Raw genomic sequence first — 9,929 nt, 5'->3', positions numbered from 1 at the left:
TCATATCGCAGATCGGCGCGTGGATCAACATTGAACACATGTTTCTGTGATACACTTGTAATGTCAATCGTCCACGATGCGCTTTCCACATAACTTTCACCCTCCTCCTCGACACTTCCACCCAAGGTTTCCAGGCAATGATGGCCAGTATCCTCAAGGGCCACGGGATTTTCTAAGGCCTCCAGGTCACCATTTTCATGCGTCCCCTCCAAGGCACATCATCGGGCCTCGAGGAAGCATGCCGCCGCAACAACAGCAGCCTCCTTACGGGGGACCGCCATCGCATCGTCGGGGACCGAGCCCGGGCATACATCATGGGCAACCGCTACGAACGAGAGGTGCCGGTGCCCGCGGTGGATCTTGTGGAGGCGCTCCACCAAATATAATATACCACCACCACCAGAACTATAATAATCAACCATTGCACATGAACGGGCCACGATTTCCCCATGGTGGTCCACTGCATGGAGAACATGACGGCATTCAGAGACGTCAGAGATTTGAAGGACCCAACCGCCCTCATAATCAGCAGCATCCTTTTCCTAAATCTCAAGTTCAGAAGAAGCAGGTGAGCTGAGTTCAATAGTCTAAAAAAGGAAACCCAAACCAAAATCTGGATTGAGTGAAGGCAGCAATATCGTACAGTAGAGTATACTAGAACACGTCAGTGAAAGTTTGGGAAAACTCTGACAATTCAATAATTTGTTCACCATGGATTTTTAAAATTTTATATTTTGGGTGCCGTCATCTCTGGATATGACGCCGGGGCGGATAGGGTCACTTCTAGTACACACTACTTTACTTAGACTAGTCTATGTCTTATGAAGTGATCAGTTATGGGCAACAACTAGATTCCACAAAATTTCATTTTTCATGAAAGATACATATTCCAGTGACTTGTTATTGACATTGTATTATTCCTCCTGCTTTCCTCTGGTTAGTGAAAGAGTTTAAGTCAAGTGCCATTTCACCATGCGGCTAGAAAAGTAAAAAGACATTTTCTTTGTATTGTATTGTGTGTGAATGATGTCATGAAGTGTACACTAAATACAATTACTAGTCTCCTTATTCAGTAAATACTAAATGATGGCACCAAAACTTTTATAAATTTTTTTTAAATAGGTTTTTCAATTTTTAAATTTTTACTGATGTTTTCTATCAAAGGGGAAATCCAGTCCAAATATAAGTTAGTCTGATAAGAAAGAGTAAAGTATTACGAGTTCAGCAGTGAAAATTGTGTGAAAAGTATAAGGAAGTTAGGACATTTTTGAAGTTTTGCTTATTTATCATGAAACAGTTCTTGAACAGTCAATATTTCAATTCAATTCAATTCAATTCAATTTCAATTCAATTCAATTCAATTCAATTCAATTCAATTCAATTCAATTCAATTTATTTGTTCAATATATGAATGCAAATAGCAAAGGGAGCATGTCATCCCCTCACAACTTGCCTTGTAGTTTGTACGTAAGATTTTGAAATTTCCAGTTTTTCATTCAACCATTTAAGCAGTTTTGCCCGAGGCTTAAATCCTGGTAATGTAGTTATGGGTAAACTCAACCTAGCGGGTAAAGTCGGCCCCCAGCGCGCGCAGTACAAGTAGTTGTACTGCGCGCGCTGGGGGCCGACTTTATCCGCTAGGCCGAGTTTACCCATAACTACGGTATATCTAACTGATTACTATTCTGAAGTTATTCTACCAAGAATGACATCATATTTCAGAATTCAATGACAGAAACATTGAATTTTCTTCATTTTTTTCACATGATCAATGGAAAATTGTGAGGTTCTGACATGGGTAGCTAACTCATATGCACATGTGAACTCTCTGTACAAGAACTGTTTAGCAGAAATTAGTCTACTAAGTTCCTATTTCTAATGGCTTTGTTGATGGAGGAACATTCTGAAAAGCTACAATCACAAAGGTTTGCACAAATGATGCGTTCGTATGAATGTCACTATTCGTACAAATTCTGGAGTTCTTTCGGCCGCCTTATGAAGAGAGGGTTTCATACGAAGTTCAAAAGATCTTGGACAAGACCATCTCCCAGGCTACAAACACGAATGATCTACATGTAAGTGCGGTCTACAAATGCTGGTTTCGTATGGCCTTCTTAAGAAGATCTTATGAAATTGTCTAAAAATCATGTACATACAAACTGTGCAGCGTTCGTAGCAGTTCTTGATGGTATTTGTGACTGAGCCAAAACATGTTAATGCTGGATTTCTAATGTGATGGCCCAATACTACCATCTAGACTTTTCCCACCCCACACAGAATGGCAAGCAGAAGACGACCAAAGAGCCAAAAGAAGTTGACTACTCCCATTACTGTGATGTCTGTGACAGAGGCTTCAAATCTGAAGAGCAGTTTCAGGCCCATGTGGCAGAACATGTCCAAGTATGTAACTCACTTTCTCTTCCAGGATAAACTCTTCTTCCTAGGAGATGTACTTACAAATGATTTTAAAAAACAATAGTTTGTGAGAGACTGCTTGAGAGAGAGAGAGAGAGGGGGGGGGGGGGGGGGGGAGGTAGAGTTGTACAGTTAGAACAGATCAATACATGTAAATTGATTTGATTCATGATAAGACTTTAACTTCAAAAAGAAAATTTAAAAACAAATATATGCAGATATGTGTATATTCACATCTACCATATTCATGGATTGTAGCATTCTTGTCTCAAGTGTGTTTGAATGAGAGTCTGCCTTTAAAAGTGGCTGGATGCGACAATTTTCATCATGAAACAGGATTTCACAGGTCTAGAATTGGATGTTAGAGGGGCTTTACTGATATGAATACAAATTTACAACTGTCAGTTAATATTACAGATATGATTTTACAACTAAAAGTTTACATGGCTTTAAGGTTAATTACAATTTTAAAAGCCTACATCAAGGCGGAGAACATATTGAGATTATAATTGCAAATGCAAAGATATAAAACTTTCACACTTCACAACAAATTTCTGTCAGATTAAACAAACCTCACTGTTGTGTTGCTTGATTTACCCATCTTTTATCATCGTTTCATCAACATATTGTTACAGTGCAAGGCAAAAGACTGCAGATTTTTCGGTCACCCCAAGGTTGTGAAGGTACACTTCAAAATGCAGCATGGTCCTGGTGCTAAGACTGTCAAGTGGTTGGATACACCAGAAGATATCAAGAAATGGAGAGAAGATAGAAAAAGGTAAGACATTACATCTTGTTCATTCCTTTGTAATTATGAGAATATAAAGATCATCATCTCGCCTTCTGCAATGTAATGCAACCAAATGTCTTTTTAAAGACATTTCTTTTTTTATGTCTATTACGTATGCTAATTTTAGTACTTCATTATTGCTGAAGTATATTATGTAATGTAAATTATTGTAGAGTTTTTGTAGTTACGTTGAATATAAGATTATGTTTTGGGAGTAATATATGTATGGTGCTTAGAAACTGTATTAAGCACTATATAAATGTTAATTATTAATATTATTATCATTATTATTATTATTATTATTGTTATTATTATTTTCATTATTATTATAATGTTCTTCCACAGAGATTATTATTATTTTCATTATCATTATTATTATTATTATTATTATTATTATTATTATTATTATTATTATTATTATTATTATTATTATTAAAGAGGAGTAAAAATGGGTATGTACAAGCAGACCTCAAAAATTTGTACTGGTACAGTAACTGTGTGCTTTAGTATGCATAACATCCAAACACAATGACCAAAATAATTTTCTGTTTGCATACAGATTATGAGGTGTGACTCAGTGTCATGATAGAGTCAAGTTGGTTGAATTATTCCATTCTCCCAAGAGTTTGATAGTATTCATTCATTTTAGGAATTAGTATAGCTTATGATGTCTTTGATCTCACTGTCAATGTCCAAAAAGCTTGTAAATATGATTCTTTTTTGTTTTCATTTTCCATCTGACAAGATGGCTGGATAGCTCATATTCAGCTGCACTAGCTGGTATTCCAAATGGTCCAGTTGTGAGTACATGGGATGGACCACTTCCCCGGGTTAAGCACCCTGCTCTTTGCGATGAATGAATGGAGCAGGATTCTTTATGAGTATGAGTTGTGACTTTCTCACACATGGGACCTTCTTTTATGTCCTATCCAAGGGACAGAGATTTTAGCCTCTGCTAATGACAGGGGGAGGCATGATAACACACAACATTGCTCAGTAAGACTCACTTGGATTCAAACCAGCACCCAAACCCGAGCCATTCGATTGCAAGGCACATACGTGTATATGCACTGCCTACTGAGCCATCTTGCTGCTCTTGATGAAAAATGTGAAAAGCAAGTTACTGAGAAATATTATGAATGAATATGAAAAAATATGAAAAATATGAAAAGCAACTTACAAATCGTGTAAGATGTACTTGCGTTACTTCATGTTTAATTTAAATGATTTTTTACCCTCTCCACAAGGAATTTTCCAACAGCTGCCAACATTGCCAGAAAGCGAGAGCAAGAGGAAGAGAAGAGGGCGCGAGGTGATGTCTTGGAGACGAAAGAGTTTGGGTGAGCCACAAAAAAGAATTTCATTTTGGACTGATTCCTGCATGTATATTTATTGACAAGCCACTAGAAAACAAAGGTCTGAATTGCCATATGCAGAGACGGGCAAATTCTTAGAATTCAGGGTACTACCAGTACACGAACGCCTTCCTATCCAGCCTTATTTTAGATGCATTGTGGGATGACTCGGTAGCAGGGTTGGATCTGGTATGGACTGCAGCTCACTTGCCAGACCAGAGCTTGAACAGCATTCATAAATTAATGTAAACAACAATGCTTTGTCTATTAGCAGTAAACCAAAATGACATGGAAGAATACTTTGTGGGGCTAGTCAAATATCAGTCAATGGTTTGATAGATGTGATTGCACGATGGCATATTGTAATACATGTTCTCTAATTAGCAGGTCATTCTTGTAGAAGTTTTCCTGTGGAAGAATTCTTTGGTTTCAAGAAATGGTATCTGATGGAAGCCATATGTGATAAATTAGGGCATGCAATTGGATAAGTACTGTACTGCAAGCATGAGATTGCAAATGTATTGAGATGCATATACAATTACTATGTACCTCGGCCAAGAAAGGAAAACATTAAGTGATCATCAACGTTGGTTTGTCTGTTTGCAAAATTACTCAGAAAGTTGAGAACAGATTTGAATTAAACTTGCAGGAAATGTTGATAATGACACAAAGAACAGATTATTAGATTTTAGTAGTGATCCGGGAATTCTTTATGGGTTTCTGAAGGATTTTTTTGTCTTTTGGCATATACACTACATGTATTACTAATGGTCAATGAACTTTGGAGTTCTAGCTGGGTGTACTGGAGGTTTACATACGTACATGCACTTAAGCGTGTGCTCTGCTTGGGCAAGGCAGTGTACAGTTGGAAGCTGATGATGTAAGCAAAAAGCTTCTATATTTGGAAATTGTATGGGTGTATGGGTGGAAATGAGTTGCCAGCTTGGCAGAAGTCTGTGCTCACTGAGTCTCGTGTTGTTTCGCATCTTGTCCAGCTTGATGGTGATGCTGTGTAATTTATCCTCCATGAAAAACTTGAAGTTGATTTACTTTCAATGACTTACAGTTGTACCTACAACTGTATGTGATAGAACAGATGATGATTTTTATTGTTAGAAATATTCAGAATGTTCTAAAGTCAGAATTATAAAAGCTATATTTGGAGGTTATAAGTCCCTCCAGTTTGTCTTTGGAAATGGAATCTCCAATATTATTTCAACCGCTCAAGTGCTTCACAATGTCTGATTCTGTTCAGCAAAATGAAGAGGGGACGAGGACAGAGGGGTCGAGGTCAGAGGGGTCGAGGAAGGGGCAGAGGTCAACATTGGGGTCAGAGGCAACATCCTGGACGGGTCAGCTCTGAGGTAATGTGAAAAAATCCAACAACAACTTTAATCCGTTGAGGACGGACTGATTTTGCTCCAACACGCATTTCCCATAGACACCTGCCCAAGTATACTCGGGACTCGTCCTCAACGGGTTAAAACTAGAGTACAGATGAACTATCAACAAGACTCATATACACACATTAACAACAACAACAACTAGCAAGGGCAAGTTGAGAAGTTGGCAAAGGAGGAGGAGGAGGAGGCTTTAAGGAACTTATCATATATAGACATTATTGTTATTAATCAAACACCACCCACCTTGATGAAGCACTTTTGTCATAACTTATTGCTTCCAATAAATGCAGAATGGTAAATGCCTCACTATGTTCTGATGATTTTAAAATATTTCATTGTAAATGACTCTCTTTTTTCAGATATGTTCAACATATTTAACATCAGTGTTATGACACAAAATTTGTTGTCATAGTGTAATGTTATCTGCAATGTTTTTTGTGTTTAAGTTATATCAGAAACTCAGCATAAGGAACTCATAAAGCTTCAATTATTTCAATTATTCAAGTGTTAGTGGACTAGTATTTGGGGTAGAGTCTTGTTTTCATTCCCCAAGTGCAGCTTTTGAATCATCAACCAGCAGTCTCTATTCTTATTACTACCAGGTACCCATCCAGTCCTCAAACCAAGTGGAGATGGAAGATGAGATTCCTACCAAAAAGTGGAAGATGGAGGACACAAGTCATCACACCTCATCCTTGTCTGATACCAAGACGTCCTCAGCCAGGGATGGCACGGATGAGACAAGAGATGACCAGGTCAGACCTGCTGACCAGCACACCAAGGACAATGATGACCATCCGGACTGCGATCCCCTCTCACTTCTGGCCGAAAATGGTAATTTGTTGGGTCAGACTCATTCTTTGTCTGTCAGATGAAAGATGACTTCTATAAAAAAAAACCAAATTTGTGTGAGATGTAAAGTGCTTCCAAGTACTGACTAGTTGTAGGAACCTGTATAAAGGAACATTTAGCCACAGAAAGAAATGTTGGTGATAACAGAAGAGCAGGATGTCCACTTGCTTTTAGCAAAGCTCTGTTTTTTGTGGAAACTTTGTAAAGAACACCTGGTACAAAAAGGGTTTTTGATGTTTGAAATCAAGTAAGTTATATTTGCTGATATCAGTCAGGTTTGACAGATTTTGAAATTAGTCAGTTTCCACCAAATGAATACAATTCTTGTTACTAGGGGCAGAGGAGAATATGGCTTGGCATCCCCTTAAAAACTGATTATAGCAAAGAATATATGGAAAAAATGTGTAGTGGAGGAGTAACTGATTTACACTCACACACAAAAAGTGGCCAACAAGAAGTATGGCACAAAGTGACCTGCTGCATTTACAGTATCTCAACAGTTTGTAGACCAATATGAGTTTGGATCATCTGTGCCTGTTTTCTTTTGAAATAGGCAAACACCCCAGGCAACCCACATTGTTGTCTCTAAACAACAATGTGGGTTGAACAAATGCAAACTTGATTTCGGAAATCAGACAATACATTCAAGAAGTGTGGATGTGTGTGTGTGTGTGTGTGTTTAATGGATTCTATCTGCTGCCCTCTAGACATGGTACCTTTTCAGTAATTTACCTCACCTGTGAAAACACAGAAACAACAGAGGTCTTCCTCATTAATAGCCAAGTCCTGACAGATCAGTTACCTTCTTTTTATGCCTCCGCCACGAAGTGGTGCCGGAGGCATTATGTTTTCGGGTTGTCCGTCCGTCCGTCCGTCCGTCCTTCCGTCCGTCCGTAATGAATTTTGTGGACAGGGTAACTATCAAAACCTTTTGAGGTATCCTAATGAAACTTGGCATGTATGTGTATTAGGGGGTGAAGTTGTGCCTATCAACTTTTGGGTGCATATGCTCAAGGTCAAAGGTCAAAAGGTCAAGGTCAAATGCTTAAAATTGCACTATTTCCCCCATATCTATGAAATGCATGAAGATATTTTCTTGAAACTTAGTGTATACATGTATTACCCAATTAAGATTCTTTGGTGAAAGTTTGGGGTCGTGAGGTCAAAAGGTCAAAGGTCAAAAGGTCAAGTAAAATGTGAAAATTTCACTTTTTTCTCTGTATCTTGGAAATTGTTCAAAGTATCTTTATGGAACAAAGTATGCATGCATGTACTGACTGGCAGTAGTTAGCTAGGGAATTTGGGGTTCATTGGGTCAAAAGTCAGGGGTCAAAGGTCAAGGGCAATACTTCGAAATTTTACTATTTTCCTTATATTTATGCAATGCCAGCAGGATTATTTTTTTTAAACTTAATGTATGCATACAATTACCCACTAGAGATTCTCTGGGATTTTTTTTTGCCAAGAAGGTCAAAGGTCAAAAGGTCAAATATCAAGTGAAAGTGCTGAACTTACTACTTTCTCCATATCTCGGAAGCGGCTCAAGTAATCTATTAAGCTTAGTACATATTTATGTATGTTCTGCCTGACAGTGATTCTCTTATGAATCAAAGGCCAGATGAAAATGGTAACAATTTACTGTTCAATACAGAAATTGCACTTTTTCTCCATACCTTGAAAATTACTCAAGTGCGTAAACTTATAAAAGGGTCAAAGTCGAAGTTAAAGTACATGCTCTCCTATTCATCCAATTAAACATAGGTCAAGGAAGGTAAACATTCGATACATTTGTGACAAACATGTCATTTTAATATTTTGCCAATTTTGTGAAAATGTAATCACACATTGTCCACATGTACTATAGACCTATTAGGAGAATCATGCAGTACGGCGGAGGCATACCAGTCGCCATAGCGACATTTCTAGTTTAACAACATGGAATTAGCTCTATGATCTTGTCAATGCCACTATATGTTTTAGTTGACCATTCTGCAGAATCTAAACATACAGAGCAGACTGTCAGCAGTGTCTCTATGAACACTGCCTGTTGTTAAAAGCCTTCATAGGCGCAGTATATTGCACAGTTTGTATGGATATATTCCCCTGGTGAGATGGCTGAAATAGTGAAACAACATCAATAAGTCCAGAATTTTTCAGACATAGCTCACTGCTAGTCTCAGTAGATACTACTCATTTCACATCATTTTGTTTTATGACTTGGAAACTCAATGTTTTAGCCAAGGCCTGATACTAACATTTTCTTTTGGTGGCCTGACAATGAAATTGAGTGGCCCGATTTGGCCACCAAAACATATCTCTTCTTAAAAAAGCGGTGGCCCAACATCTATTTCTGGTGGCCCTACATCTATTTTTGGTGGCCCTGGACCACCAGGCCACTGCTTCTGTTGAGCCTTGGTTTAGCTATGGTCACAACTGCCCAAATTAGCCCATTCAGCAACCAGGTGGTGAGTGTTTGGCCAATATCTGTCCGCACCACTGGTGTTTAGGGCATTGCTTGATTGCTGCTGAAGTTTTGCTTCTATTCTTGGATTCTGGGATACCTACCCACTGCCTCCAAAACTTTTTGATGCCCAAACTAGAATTAACCCCCTCCCCATGTGCCATGTACAGTGTGTCTCTAAAAAAAGTAAACCCAACTTCAACAGCAAATTTTCAGAAAACTATAAAATATTTGCACATTATCTTTTCATGGTTAGATAGTCCAATAAGTCCTCTATCCAATGATACCACGTAGGTTATGTAATTCTCATGCATGACTGAGCATGATTCAACTTAGTGAATGGGTGTGAAATCATCACTGTGGCAAGTTATTTCTTGCCATTGTCATGCATTCAGGGCATATTTGAAGTTAAATTTTGTCACATGTTAGGCCTATGATTACATGACAACTTCAGCAAAGGTTGTTCCTGACACATTCACACTTCACATGCTTTCCAAACATGGTACAATTGACAATTGAGCAGAGAGTATTCCTGGTAACTCGATACCAGGAAACAAGAAGTTTCGTGGAAGTTCAAGAGGCTTTTCGGGTGCAGTTCCCCGACAGGCAGCCTACAACAAAAAGAGCCATCTGGTACAACGTGAGAAAGTATG

General features: G+C 38.4%; 2 protein-coding genes across 2 annotated transcripts in view; both read left to right on the top strand.

Moving 5' to 3' along the window:
• The first annotated feature begins 76 nt into the window (after positions 1-76).
• Positions 77-5,933, top strand: LOC139739047 (uncharacterized). The gene is made up of 5 exons (XM_071649660.1): positions 77-568; positions 2,278-2,400; positions 3,051-3,193; positions 4,453-4,545; positions 5,816-5,933. Exons 1-5 carry the CDS (start codon positions 77-79, stop codon positions 5,931-5,933), a joined length of 969 nt encoding a protein of 322 aa, XP_071505761.1.
• A 670-nt stretch (positions 5,934-6,603) lies between these two features.
• The window catches only part of LOC139739046 (FMR1-interacting protein NUFIP1-like), a 49,226-nt gene continuing 45,900 nt past the window's right edge, over positions 6,604-9,929 (top strand). The window contains exon 1 of the mRNA XM_071649659.1: positions 6,604-6,797. Within this exon, the coding sequence (XP_071505760.1) occupies positions 6,629-6,797 (169 nt within the window). The 5' untranslated portion in view covers positions 6,604-6,628. The remainder of the gene's footprint in view (positions 6,798-9,929) is intronic.

This window comes from Diadema antillarum, unplaced genomic scaffold (genome assembly GCF_040938485.1).
Source record: "Diadema antillarum isolate AM-2024a unplaced genomic scaffold, OU_Dant_1.0 seq00000781_RagTag, whole genome shotgun sequence".
NCBI lineage: Eukaryota > Metazoa > Echinodermata > Echinoidea > Diadematoida > Diadematidae > Diadema > Diadema antillarum.
Note: the sequence above shows the minus strand (reverse complement) of the source record. Positions and strands in the feature narration are given on the sequence as shown.

Bases quoted from the DNA above. Each gene is read 5' to 3' on its own strand.
- LOC139739047 (XM_071649660.1), top strand. From the start codon at position 77: ATGCGCTTTCCACATAACTTTCACCCTCCTCCTCGACACTTCCACCCA. The intron at 2,401-3,050 runs GTATGTAACTCA...ATATTGTTACAG, and splicing joins ATGTGGCAGAACATGTCCAA to TGCAAGGCAAAAGACTGCAG. The intron at 4,546-5,815 runs GTGAGCCACAAA...GATTCTGTTCAG, and splicing joins TTGGAGACGAAAGAGTTTGG to CAAAATGAAGAGGGGACGAG.